The sequence below is a fragment of the Phyllobates terribilis genome, unplaced genomic scaffold (genome assembly GCF_046119375.1).
Source record: "Phyllobates terribilis strain yellow unplaced genomic scaffold, ASM4611937v1 Scaffold_2__4_contigs__length_985480577, whole genome shotgun sequence".
Lineage (NCBI taxonomy): Eukaryota > Metazoa > Chordata > Amphibia > Anura > Dendrobatidae > Phyllobates > Phyllobates terribilis.
Genome location: NW_027362762.1, coordinates 643135377 through 643149621, shown reverse-complemented (window position 1 = coordinate 643149621; position 14245 = coordinate 643135377). Strand labels below are relative to the sequence as shown.

The window sequence follows — 14245 nt, the reverse complement described above, 5'->3', positions numbered from 1 at the left end:
ACTATAGCGGCTGCAGCTGGGTACTATAGATCTGCCTCTGTTCAACTGAATAAATGTTGCATCTGCAATACTCAGCTGCAGCCACAATAATGACAGAGGTACTGTGTTCTGGCAGTATCGGAGAACCTCCATCCACCGCCGGTAAAATTGATAGGTGGGGGTACCTACTGGGTGTTGCACTCCCACTGATAACATATTCATGGCCTAATCTAAACATAGGCCATCCACTTGAAGCGCAACACCAGTTATCCTAATACCATTGTCAAATAAATATTTTATGATTAGAGAGATGTGCACAAATATGTTATCTTAATATTAAACTTCATTTAAGGAAGGTTGCCACAAAGATAAAATAGCACTGTTAGCAGAGGAGTGTCATAACTGATCATTTTCACAATTGTAGTTATATTACTGATATGTAACATGAACAAATTACAGCAATTCCTCATGTCCAATGACATGTTTTATTTCTTATCTAGCTATCATAAAGTTTCTCCTTTTAATAATGTGCAAAAGTCTGCAAATATATGAAGCACGCCATGGTGGGGAATGGATCCTTCTTACTACTCATCTTGAAGAAAATTTCAGAAGGGGTGAAAAGATAGGTGGCATGCAGCCTTAGACTGTTTCGCTCATTAAATCCTTAAACAGGACAATTCTCACATTGGGTCGGATGTAATCCTCGGCTAGAGACTCCAGTGCAAATGGAATACAAATATTCACATCCAAGGAAGAACATCCCTGGCACAGAAATCAACAGAATCCTATGGACAGAAGGCTTCCAGATCTAAGATGTATTATTAGTCAGTAGGATCCTGACATTCTTGACAATCTCTCATATCTTCTGAGTAATTTTCTATCTGGATAGTAGTTGTGTGAAAGTGAAATTTGCTCTGCAGCTGCAAACTGGCTTCTTTCAGCACCATCTGAGAGTCTGCATCTTCATCTACATCAAACAAGAAATGGAGAGTGGTTATACAAGGAAACACGCACATGCAGATAAATATTAAGGGCAGATCACGTTTGTAGGTTATCCAATAATATGTATTTTTACAAAAGGTTATTACTGTAGGGCGAGACTCCATTGTCAGTGCAGTAACAATTCAGCTGTAAGAGGACGCCCAAAAAGGTCAGATAGGCAATATCCAGAAAATACACTGGTATGGTACATTGTGGATGAGATTTAACTAGATCTCACTCACACAGTATAGAAAATCCACATGCTCCATCCAGATGTTAAAAATATCATATATAGATATTTTTATATACACACAGTAGAGACGTCTGTTATCCCAATGATCTAATTTCTTTACTGTTGGGAAAAAGATGCAAATGATTTGTGATAGTCTGCAATGCTATTTTATTACTTATATAGCACCATAAATTCCACAGCGCTTTACAGAGGACATTGTTGTCCCCATTGGGGCTCATAATCGAAATTCCCAACCAATCAGTCTTTAGAATGTGGGAGGAAAACGGAGAAACCCAAGCAAACACGGGGAGAACATACAAACTCCTTGCAGATGTTGTCCTTGGTGGGATTTGAACCCAGGACCCCAGCGCTGCAAAGCAACAGTAGTAACAAGTGATGCCTGTTTTTCCAGCATTCCTCACATGTATTAAATCTGTCAAACAGTCGCAAAATCATGTTCACGGAGTGAAGAAAACTTAAAGCCCGAGCACGCTATAAATACTCGGTGCTCGGCCAAGTATACTCGGCGAAAGGGTTAACAAAACATACTGGCTCATCACTAGTAGTAACCACTGAGACACCGTCCTCCCCATAAATTGTTGTTGGCTGTACAGATTAGCTTCAAGTTTTCATATGCATGTGTTAAGGTTTCTTAATCTTGTTATCACTTTCATCATGATTTTGGTTTACAAATAGCTAAAACTGCATCATAACTCTGTAAGGGGATTATATCACACTCCCCACCCCCCAACCTTATATTCTGTCTATATGCACATTTAGAAAACTATTTCTGTTGTTGAGTAGCAATGCCATATTTGTACCTCACACTCCATGCTCCTATTATTAATAGGTCTGCCATGTACTGCAATGCAAATCCGCATGTGCTGTGCACATCATGCGCAAATTTCAGTTGTGGATTCCCACTGCGGTAAAAACCGCAGCAAGACCAATTCTAGTGCGATTCCACTGCAAAATCGCCGCCAATGACTTGCATTGGACCACATAAGATCCGAATGACTACATGTAGTCATGCGAATCTTATGTGATTTAATGCGCGGATGGTACCCGGGTCTGGAGAAGAGGAGACTCTCATCCAACCCAGGTACCATCGTACCTAAAAGTTAAAAAAGAATTATAAAGTTAAAAATAAAATAAGATAATCATACTCACCTCTCCGGCGCCCCCGGTCTCCTCCCGGTGACGATGCGCTCTCCTCGGCTCCCAGCGGTGATCTTCAAGGACCTTCGGTGATCTCATTTAGTCAGCTGATGGTCACGCGACCATCACCTCCTGACCGCTGACGTCATGGAAGGTCTTTTTACATTACCGGTACCCGCCACGGAGCCAGAAGTGACGCCGGGAGCAGACCGAGGCTGCCGGAAAGGCGAGTATAAGGTTATTTTTTATGTTCTAATTCTTTTTTTTAACATTATGTTGGTCAAATAATATAAATCCATTCCAGTTGCATGGATTTATATTGTGTGACCAACTTTCAAGCATTTTTCCAAGTGATTCTAAAATCGCTTGGATAAGCGCTTGACAAAAGAATGTGAAATCGCATGCTAAAAACGCTTGACAAACGCTTGTCCCTGGCAGAAAAAACGCGTGTAAAATCAACATGTGTTTTTTTCTGGCAGGGAGATGCAGAAACGCTCAGGAAAAATCCGGAGCATTTCTGCATCGTGGGCACATAGCCTTACACTTACAGACTAAGGCTAAGTGCCCACTATGCATTTTTTAAGTGTTTCCGCAGTGGCAATTCCGCCGCGTTAACGCTTAAAAAACGTTTGGTAGAAAGTCCCCAATGATAATGCACATGTGCTGTGCACATGCTGCGGAAATTTACGCTATGGATTATCATTGCGGAAAAATCCGCAGCACTACCATTAATTTTGCGGAATCGCAGCGTTTTAGCCGCCATTGACTTGCATTGGAAGGCATAACATCCGCATGACTACACATGCGGATATTATGCGGTTCAATGCGCTTATGGTACCCGGGTCTGGAGAAGAGGAGACTCTCCTCCAGACTCTGGTACCATAGTACCTGTAGTTAAAAAAGAATTAAAATTAAATAAAAACCTTATACTTACCTTTCCCGCACCCCCCGGTCTCCTCTGAGCAGCGCTGCTGTCTCCTTGGCTTCCGGCGGTGGTCTGCAAGGACCTTCCGTGACGTCATTTAGTCATGTGACGGTCATGCGGTCAGGTGATGGTTGCGTGACCATCACATGATTAAATGACGTCATGGAAGGTCCTTTTAAAAGCACAGTCAGCCGCCGAAGATACCGGACGCATCGCTGAGGAGACCGGGGGGCCATCTGAAGGTGAGTATAATGTTTTTTTTTATTTTTTTTTTACTATTGATGCTGCATTTGCAGCATCGTAACTTGGTCACACTATATAAATCCATGCCGGTTGCAAGTGATGCTAAAATCACTGGAAAAGCACTTGACAACCCACATGCGAAATCACATGTTCAAAACGCTTCACTTACGCTTCTACCTGGCAGGAAAACGCATGTACAATCCGCATGCGTTTTTTCTGCCAGGGTAGATGCAGAAACGCTCAGGAAAAATCCGCAGCATTTCTGCATTGTGGGCACATAGCCTTACAAGCTATTTTAATGCGTTTTTGCGGCTAATATTCGGCGCAAAAACCCATTAAATCTGCATCGTGTGCACATAGCCTAAGGGGCTGGTGAACTGCTCCATCAGTACTGACATACCTTGTTGGGAGTAATTGACACCAGAATTAAAGGTTTTCTCGATGCAGTCATGGAGGTGAACAAAGTGCCAATCGGTTGGAGCTATAGTCCCGAGATTCCTACGCCAATGTGACAGTTGTGGTGCTTTGATACTGCACATGATTGGAGAACTGAGGTAAATGGAAGTCTATAAAAGACAGTGTTTATCACCAGTTGACTATGTGTGCACAGTGAGACACATAACATACTTGAAAAACCTGTCCTGAGAACAAAGGGAAGTCACTGTCCAGCCACCCAGGAGTAAGGCTATGCGCATACTGAGTTATATGCTTAAGAGATTTACACACAGTCTGAATGACCACAGTCTGAATAGATGCCAAGACATCAATCCACCCACCGCATGGGCCCATTACAAAAAGACATACCAGCCTGAATTAGTTTTTCACACTGACACAGAACACTTTTCTGTAAGGTTGAACAAATAGTTTGCAGACGCATACTGGCCAGGCTGAAGACAAAAGAACACACTTTTGGCATCCTTGTGGCGAATAAGGACCTATGTCAACGTTAGTATACGTATGCAAATGAAGTGACAGTCAGTAGCCTCTGAAGAGACCTACAGCAGCACAGAAGGTTCAGTTGAGTCAGCAGCAAACTTGGGCACTACCAGACCGTCTGGATCACACACACTGGTTCTAATAGACAGGCATTGGTGAGAGACCTTGCCATCAGCTATTCTTGTGTGATCCTGGGAGTCCAAATTTCAGCAGTAATCCAATCAGCTATGAGAAGGTGCTGGGCAAAGTTCTAACATTGCTCAGTGCCACAAATGTGTTAGAGGTTGTGATTGGTACTGCAACTATTGAATGGGAATAGTTGCTGCAAGTGGCAGTTCTAGGCACAGCAACTAAATGCACATTGCCATGCCTACCAAAGAAAGAAAGGGACAAGTCACAAATCTTTTATTCAACTGATTTTCAAGGATGTCAGCAGAGTCCCACAGATCACATACTAATGTAGTGATGACTTTATTACCTTCTGTACTTAATGGGCTTTTCATATAAAGTCCTCCAATTAGACAGAAAATGTAAGAAACAGTCCACTTCTAAGGATTGTATATACTAGAAAAATAGTTAATGCTAGTTTGACAGGTAATCACTTACTTATTGCTATGTGAACAGAAAGAACGGGTTGAGACACTGTAAGAGCCCAGATATGGAGGCTGTGAAGAGCTTTCACTCCATGGATAGAAAGAAGGGTATCCTTGACCATGTTAAAGTCAACACCTTTAGGAGTACCTGTAGTGAGACAAAAATGCTGTATTCTGTTATGGACAATTAGAACCCCAGCACAATTGCCTTCAGCTCCAATCGCAATCAATAAAATGACACAGCTTTTATACTTACCCTCCATTAGTACAAGCAGAACATCTCTAAGAATGGTCAATGTGGTACCCAGGACCAGGACAGAAAACAGGAATGTGCAGATAGGGTCGATAATTTTGTATTCTGGCTGGTAGAAGACACAGATTGCTGATTAAGGCATTATATTCAGATACTGCAGTATTTAGAATTCACGGCCTAGCATTTTCACACACAGTTGGTAGAATGTGGTAAAGTAATTAAAGGGGTTGGGCCACTTTATTTTAACAGCATAAAGTCAATTGTGGACCACCTAACTTATATGACTTGGTTGATGGAGGAAACAAATGGAAGCAAAAGAAAGAATGTGAAGAATCAATAGGGCTGTCCCAAAAGCATGCCATCTAAATATCTATATCAGAAGATGGCATGTTTTCAGAATAAATGATTTGTGTATACATAAAGTTGCTCAGGCAACATACTGTGTGTTGGTACAGATATGTAGATAATATCTTTTGTATATGGGATGGCCCTATTGACTCTACATTCTTTTGTTTCCTCCATCAACCAAGTCAGACCCCATTTGAGTTTAGCCTTAATTCATCCATGGAAATTGAACTTCCTTGATACCCTAAACATTAAAGATTAACAAGGGATACTAAGCATAGACCTTTATACAAAACGAACAAACAGTTATACTTCTTCACTTTGAAATATACTTTTTTCTATCTTCATAAATCTATATGCATATTCACATCTTAATCTTCTTTTTAGACACATTTAGGCCCATTATCCAGCAGGGCAATACCTTGACAAAGACCAGGGAGGGGGGGGGGGGTCGAAACAAAGTGGTTCATTCAACATTCTATTTTCTAATATATCATTGACATATCCTTTTATGACGCATCTTCTATTGAATATATTACTTCACGTTTGCATCATTTTGAGAATGTGTAGTGAACTTTTCTACTTTATTTTAACAAACGTGTTGGGAACATGGGATTTTGTGATAATTACTAATATATTGTGAAAATAAAAAATAAGGGACAACCCCTTTAAGATTTCTGTTATCACGGAGTTACCTTGAAATAGATGACATAAGCAGCAACTAGGACACCTAAGCTTTGTAGCAGGTCTCCCACCACATGAATAAAGGCAGCACGAACGCTAGGGTTTTGCAGCTCTCCATTACTGTGTGAATGAGAGTGAGTATTTTCACCCCCGTGACTGTGTCCGTGTCCAGTCTGATGAAGTGTCACACCCATTCTATAGAAAAAGAATTAAAGATAATGAATTTACACAAACATTATACTGCATAAAATATACAGTTAGGTGCAGAAATATTTGGACAGTGACTGAATCTTCATGGTTTGGGCCATTTTGGACTTAAATTGAAACAACTGAGATACTAATTGAAGGGGTGTAACAACCATATCCTGTGAAACGTTAAGAATTTGCAATCATTTTTCTACAAAGCCTCCTCATTTCAGGGGCACAAAAGTAATTGGACAAATTAACTTTACCATAAATAAAATGTTCATTTTTAATACTTTGTAGAAAATCCTTTGGTGGCAATGACTGCCTGAAGTCTGGAAGCCATGGATGTCACCAAATGCCGGGTTTCTTCCTCTGTGATGCATTGTCAGGCCTTTACTGCAGTTGTTGGTTGTCTATGGGTATTTCTGCCTTAACCCCTTAATAACATCTGACGTACTAATACGCGTCTGTGCCCTGGGACTTAAGAGCCAGACAAGTATTAGTACGTCATCGTGATCGCGCGCGCACACAGGCTGTGCGGGCGCGATTGCCGCCGGGTGTCAGCTGATAGTACCGGGTGTCAGCTGTGACAATGTGCAGGGAGCGGTCCTGCACCGCTCCCAGCACATTAACCCCCGCAATGCTGCGATCGAAGTCGATCGCAGCCGATCGCAGCATTACGGGGGCAAGGGGAGGTGATCGCAGATACTCGCCTCCTCTTCCGGCTTCCAGCGCTGTCTGCAAAGGCTTCCCGGGTGTTGCCATGACGACCCGATGTCGTCATGACAACATCCGGGTCACCAGACAGCAGGAAGATTGTTTGGACATGCGTAGTGCATCTCCAAACAATCTTCTCACTGTGCAGCGCTGATAGCCTGTATGACACAGGGATGGTGCTGCATTCCTGTGCCATGCAGGCGATCAGAGGAAAAAAAGTGAAAGTCCCATAGTGGGACAAAGTAATAAAGTATAAAAACGGTCAGTAAGTGAAAAAAAAAAAAACGAGGCAAAAAACAATGCTTTATCACATACCGCCAAATAAAAAATGGAATAACACGCGATCAAAAAGACGCATATAAATAAAAATGGTAACACTGAAAACGTCATCTCGTCCCGCAAAAAACAAGCTGACATACAGCTCCATCAGCCGAAAAATAAAAAAGTTATAGCTCTCAGAATAAAGCTATGCTAAAAAATATTTTTTTCTATAAAATTGCTTTTATTATGTAAAAGTGCAAAACATAGAAAAACTATATAAATGTGGTACCGCTGAAAACGTACTGACCCGAAGAATAAAGCTGCCTTATCACTTTTACCACACGCGGAACAGAATTAAAAAAAAAAAACAACAATTCCTGAATTGTTGTTTTTTGTTTATTCTGCCTCCCAAAAATCGGAATAGAAAGCGATCAAAAAATGTCACGTGCCTGAAAATGGCACCAATAACAACGTCAACTCATCCCGCAAAAAACGAGCCGTCACATGACTGTCTGCCAAAATCTGGAAAAATTATAGCTCTCAAAATATGGCGATGCAAAAACTAGATTTTACAAAAAATGCGTCTTTTTGTGTGTGACAGCTGTCAGTCATAAAAACCCCATATGATTCTGGTATTGCTGTAATCACACCGACCCGAAGAATAAAGTCGTCTAATCACTTATACCGCACGAGGAACGGCGTCAAAAATAAACTCTTGGGTTAGGATTGGGCTAGGGTTAGGGCTGGGTTTGGGGTTAGGGTTGTGCTAGGGTTAGGGTTGTGCTAGGGTTAGGGTTGTGCTAGGGTTAGGGTTAGGGTTGTGCTACGGTTAGGGTTGTGCTACGGTTAGGGTTGTGCTACGGTTAGGGTTGTGCTACGGTTAGGGTTGTGCTACGGTTAGGGTTGTGCTACGGTTAGGGTTGTGCTACGGTTAGGGTTGTGATGGGGTTGGGATTTTTTTCAAAAGTAAGAAAAAAGATGACGATATGGCGACTAGTGTTGAGCGCAAGTGCTCGCTACTTGAGTTTGCATCGGGTGCTCTGGTATGCATTGAGTATCGTGGGTATTTGAGTGACATGCTCGAGTCTCTGCCCCATATGCTTCGCGGCCAAAAAAACTTTACGGGGATTGCCTGCCATGCACGAGCGATCCCCACATGGTTTTTTTTGGGTGTCTAATAACCGTGAAACATGCGGAGCAGGGACTCGAGCATGTCACTCGAGCACACGCTGTATATGGTGCATACCTGAGTACCCGATGCAAACTCAAGTAGCGAGCACTTGCGCTCAAGACTAATGACAACTTATTCAATATGATGACCTAATGTAAAAACAAATTCTGTGTCGTACCTCTGGGTTCAAAATGTTCACTATACACCTTAATAAAATCCTTGAGGGGTATAGTTTCCAAAATGGGGTCACTTGTGGGGGGAGCTCCACTGTTTAGGCACATCACGGGCTCTCCAAACGCGACATGGTGTAAGCTAACAAATTGAATGGAAAATCGGCTCAAATTGTTAGCGGACGCCATGTTGCGTTTGGAGAGCTACTGCGTGCACAAACATTGGAGCTGCCCCACAAGTGACCCCATTTTGGAAACTAGACCCCCCAAGGCACCTATCTAGATGCATAGTGAGCACTTGGAACCCCCAGGTGTTTCACAAATTGATTCATAAATATGAAAAAGTGTTGTTTTTTTTTTCACTTTTTCATTTTTACGAATCAATTTGTGAAGCACCTGGGGGTTCCAAGTGCTTACTATGCATCTAGATAGGTGCCTTGGGGGGTCTAGTTTCCAAAATGGGGTCACTTGTGGGGGAGCTCCAATGTTTGGGCACACAGGGGCTCTCCAAACACAACATGGCGTCCGCTAATTATTCAAGCAAATTTTACAATCAATCAAAAAGTCAAATGGCGCTCCTTCCCTTCCGAGCCCTGCCGTGCGCCCAAACAGTGTTTTTTCCCCACATATTGGGTATCTGCGTGCCCAGGGGAAATTGCACAACAAACTTTGGGGTCCATTTTTTCTTGTTACCTCTGTGAAAATAAAAAAAATTGGGTCTAAAGTAACATTTTTGTGAAAAAAGTTAAATGTTCATTTTTTTCTTCCACATTCAAAAAATTCCTGTGAAGCACCTGAAGGGTTAATAAAGTTCTTGAATGTGGTTTTGAGCACCTTGAGGGGTGCAGTTTTTAGAATGGTGTCACTTTTGGGTATTTTCTGTCATAAAGACCCCTCAAAGTGACTTCAAATGTGATGTGGTCCCTAAAAAAAATGGTTTTGTAAATTTTGTTGGAAAAATGAGAAATCGCTGGTCAACTTTTAACCCTTATAGCTCCCTAACAAAAAAAAATTTTGATTCCAAAATTGTGCTTATGTAAAGTAGACATGTGGGAAATGTTATTTATTAACTCTTTTGTGTGACATATCTCTATAATTTAAGGGCATAAAAATTCAAATTTTAAAAATTGCAAAATTTTCACCAAATTTCCGTTTTTTTTCACAAATAAACGCAAGTGATATCGAAGAAATTTTACCACAATCATGAAGTACAATATGTCACGAAAAAACAATCACAGAATCAGGGGGATCCGTTGAAGCGTTCCAGAGTAATTACCTCATAAAGTGACAGTGGTCAGAATTGTAAAAATTGGCCTGGTCATTAACGTGCAAACCACCCTCGGGGCTTAAGGGGTTAAAAGGGGTTTTCCCACAAACAAAAGTTAATTTTAATCAATAGGTCTTGGAATAATAATAATTTCCACAATTGGATGTGATTAAATAAAATGTCCCTGTGCTGAGATAATCTTATAAATGTGTCCCTGCTGTGTACTGTGTAATGGCTGTGTCTGACCATACAGGGACATGGCCTGATCATACCACATCTCCTGGGCAGGGGAGGAAGCAGAAGAGTATACTGACATTACAGTATGGCATCACAAATTATTCATTCTTTGAAGTAAAACATTGTTTAAAAAGAGGCAGTGAAATGTTTAACCTCACAAAAAGAATCAGCTGTGATCCCATGCTGTCCTGTCTGTATACTCTTTTGCTTCCTCACCTGCCCAGGAGCTGTGGTATGATCAGACCATGTTCCCGTACACGGTCAGACACAGACAATACACAGGGAACATTTATAAGATTATCTCAGCACAGGAACATTTTATTTAAACACATCCAATTGTGGAAATTATTATTATTCCAATATCTATTGATTAAAATTAACTTTCATTCGTGGGTTTATCTTAAAGGTGAAGAGAAAGACAATAAAATCCACGGTAACAAAAAGTATCTTCTTTATTAATACATGACATAATACAAAACTGAGTACACACCCACATATTTATATTACCTCTAAAAATTAAAAACATCATATGATCAGCCAATTGAAATGGTAGTAACAAAAAAACACAAATTAAAGAAAAAAAAAAAAGCAAAATATACTTATAGTCATGAGTGCACTTATACATAATTTAAATGCACAATTATATGAGCTAGACTACAAAACAATACAAATAAAGGGTAAACAAGGGGCTAAATGGGAATGCCATTAAAGGGACTCTGTCAACACAGGATGACAGTTGAAACTAAGTACAGCCGCTCGGTGCTTCACGGAGGGGCTAATCATTTATATACACCTTCCCACCTGCTTGGTTTCCATCTATCTATGCCCTTATCTGGCTCTATGAAGCCAGAGCTGTCAGAGGGGGAATGTTGTTGGGAGATTGAGGGAAAACAAGCAGGTGGAAAAGTGTATATAAATGATTGCCTCTGCCATGAAGCACTGAGCGCCTGTACTTAGTTTGAACAGTCATTCTGTGCTGACAGAGTCCCTTTAATGAACTAGATGTATTACACTTCTGTGTATAGTAGTATTACAAGACCCAATGAGGGCTCCAATATAACAGAAATAAAAATTAAAAAAAAATACAAAAATAAAATAAAAAAAAAAGTATTCGATGAGAACAAAAAGCTTTGCCACAGTAAAAGTGAAAAATAAAATTTTAAATTACAAAAGAACTGCTCAGGATTGGACATATAACTGATGGGTTAACACAGACCTCAATTGACAGTGGCGATTATTTGCACCATCCACAAGCAAGAGTGTGAGAAAGACTTTATTTTTCTTTCTTTGATTATTGAGTAATTATTAGTTTTCTCTTTTTTTAGCCTAGAGACTTGAATACTTGCACTTCAATATTCATCATATGGAGCACTCTAGTGGATTTCTAAGATCGGGACTCCAAAATTCATAAAAAAACACTAAACAATGGTGGATCAACTTAGCATTTTTCATGTTCTAAAAAAAGCTTGCACCACTTATTTCTTTTGTGTGATCTTGTCTTTTTTTATTTTTATTTTCTTATGCTTTAACTATTGACAACACCACACATTAATCACTAATTAATCACACACATTAATCATTAATCAATTGATCACATTAATTCCACATTTATAATGGTGTGAAACTTTTTTCAGCCTTTTCCCTCATGGTCATACAGAACATGCACAGCACCTCTGATGAACTACTTACTCGCGTTTTGAAGCCAGTGCAATGTATTTGGGGGTTCAGTTTATCTCACTCGATGGGTGATGATGACAAGTTTACCTTATGGGATGTCTCCTTTCCCTGCTTATTACCATAGTGGACACATCATATTGTCTAAGGCCTTGTTTCTCACACTCTTGATTGTGGATGGTATAAGTGAAGGTCATTGTCAATTGAGGTCAATCTAGAGCAGTTTCTTTTGTAATTTAAAAAGTATTTATTTTTTCCCTTTTACTATGGCAAAGCATTTCGTTCTGATCGAATAGTTTTAAATTTCATTTTTGTCATTTCTATATTCTTATTTTTTCTGTTATGTTGTAGCCCTCATTGGCTCCTGTAATCCTACTGTACACATAAGCGTAATACATCTAGTTCATGAATTGAGTAACAACCTTTTGTCAGCCACTTGTTCAGACATTATTTGTATTGTTTTGTTGTGGTTGAAACTTTGCTGTCTCCCTGTATTGTGTGATGTATTAATAAAAGTAGAAGATCCGTTTTGCTACCGTGGATGCAGTTGTCGATCTTTTTACTTTTGGACCTTATGGAGGATTGGGATCATCCTCTTTTTGGCATGTTGAACCACTACCTACATATCAATTTATTTGTGGTGAGGTGCTGCCCTACATTTACTATTTTTCTTAAGTTTAGTTTAAAGCATGTGAAATGCATGCTCAGTGGGGTTGAGATCTGGTGATTTACTTAGCCATTGCAGAATATTCAACTTTTTTTGCAGTATGTTTTGGGTCATTGTCCATCTGTACTCTGAAGCGCCATCCAATCAACCTTCCTGCATTTGGTTGAATCTGAGCAGAAAGTATAGCCCTGTGCACTTCAGAATTCATCAGGCTGCTTCGGTCTTCATTCACTTTATCAAACACTAGTGACCCAGTGCCGTTAGAAGCCATGCATGCCCATGCCATCACACTGACTCCACCATGTTTTACAGATTATGTGGTGTGCTTTGGATCATGATCCATTCCAAGCTTTCTCTATACTTTCTTCTTCCTATCATTCTGGTATTGGTTGATCTTAGTTTCATCTGTCCAAGGAATGTTTTCCAAAACTGGGCAGGCATCTTTAGATTTTTTTGGCATAGTCTACTGTTCTCTGGCCTCTCTATATTTAAGACGGATTAGAGGTTTTGCACCTTTTGGTGAACCCTCTGTAATATCTGCTCTCATGAAGTCTTCTCTTCATGGCAGACCTAAATACAGAAACACCTACTTCCTGGAGAGGGTCCTTCACTTGGGTGGATACTGTCGAGAGGTTTTTCTTCATCATGGAAAGGATTCTGCAATCATTCATCACTGTTGTCTCCTGTGGATATCCATGCCTTTTTGAGTTCCCAAGCTCATCAGTGCAATTTTTTTTTTGCAGAATGTACCAAACTGTTGACTTGTCCATTCCTAACATTTCTGCTCTCTCTCTGATGAATTTCTTTTTTTTAGCCTGAGGATGGTCTATTTCTTCTCCACTGAGAACTCCTTATACTGCATGTTGTGGGTTCACAGCAACAACTTTCAAATGCAAATGCCACATATGGCATCTGTTCCAGACCTTACACCTGCTTAATTGATTATAAATTAATGAGGGAATAGCCCATTATAAAGCTTTTGAGATAATAGTCCAATTACTTTTGGGCCCTTTAAAAAGAGGCAGCTACATATTAAAGAGCTGTAATTCCTAAGCACTCGCATCCATTAGGGTGTTAATACCCTCATATTAGAGTCTGCACTATAAGCCCATATTGATTATATAACTGTATCTTGAATGTTTTGGCAAACAGCTAAAATGCCAAAACTTGTGTCACTTTCCAACTATTTCTGGACCTAACTGTATTATTCACCTAGCACACAGAAACATTAAAGTGAAACACATAAAAAGTACAATTATTTCTTATGGTCTAAAACCTGTGAGGAAATGATTGCATTCAAAATGCTTTTGGGCTCAATGAGTCTTCCATTAGACTAGGTGAAAAGATTCCCTGTAACTGTCCAATGGGAGAAAAGTCTTGACAATCATTCATAGCATGTTTGCTTATGATAGGAACAGTCACTTTTTTGGGGAAGCCTCAAGCCCATTTAAGTTCAGGTTTAATGAAAAAATATCAATAATTTGCATGCAGATAGATTTCAATTACAATATATATAATTTTTTTTTTCAAAATTGTAATTAAATCTATCTGCATGAAAATTATTGA

General features: G+C 40.0%; 1 protein-coding gene across 2 annotated transcripts in view; it reads right to left on the bottom strand.

The window, feature by feature from the left end:
* Window positions 1-304: 304 nt before the first annotated feature.
* SLC30A2 (solute carrier family 30 member 2) overlaps window positions 305-14245 on the bottom strand; it is a 61838-nt gene continuing 47897 nt past the window's right edge. For both annotated transcript variants that reach the window (XM_073666664.1, XM_073666665.1), the window contains 4 exons: window positions 6341-6524; window positions 5304-5409; window positions 5061-5195; window positions 305-946 (listed from right to left, as the gene is read on the bottom strand). In XM_073666664.1, coding sequence (XP_073522765.1) covers window positions 801-946; window positions 5061-5195; window positions 5304-5409; window positions 6341-6524 — 571 coding nt within the window. In that variant the 3' untranslated portion in view covers window positions 305-800. The remainder of the gene's footprint in view (window positions 947-5060; window positions 5196-5303; window positions 5410-6340; window positions 6525-14245) is intronic.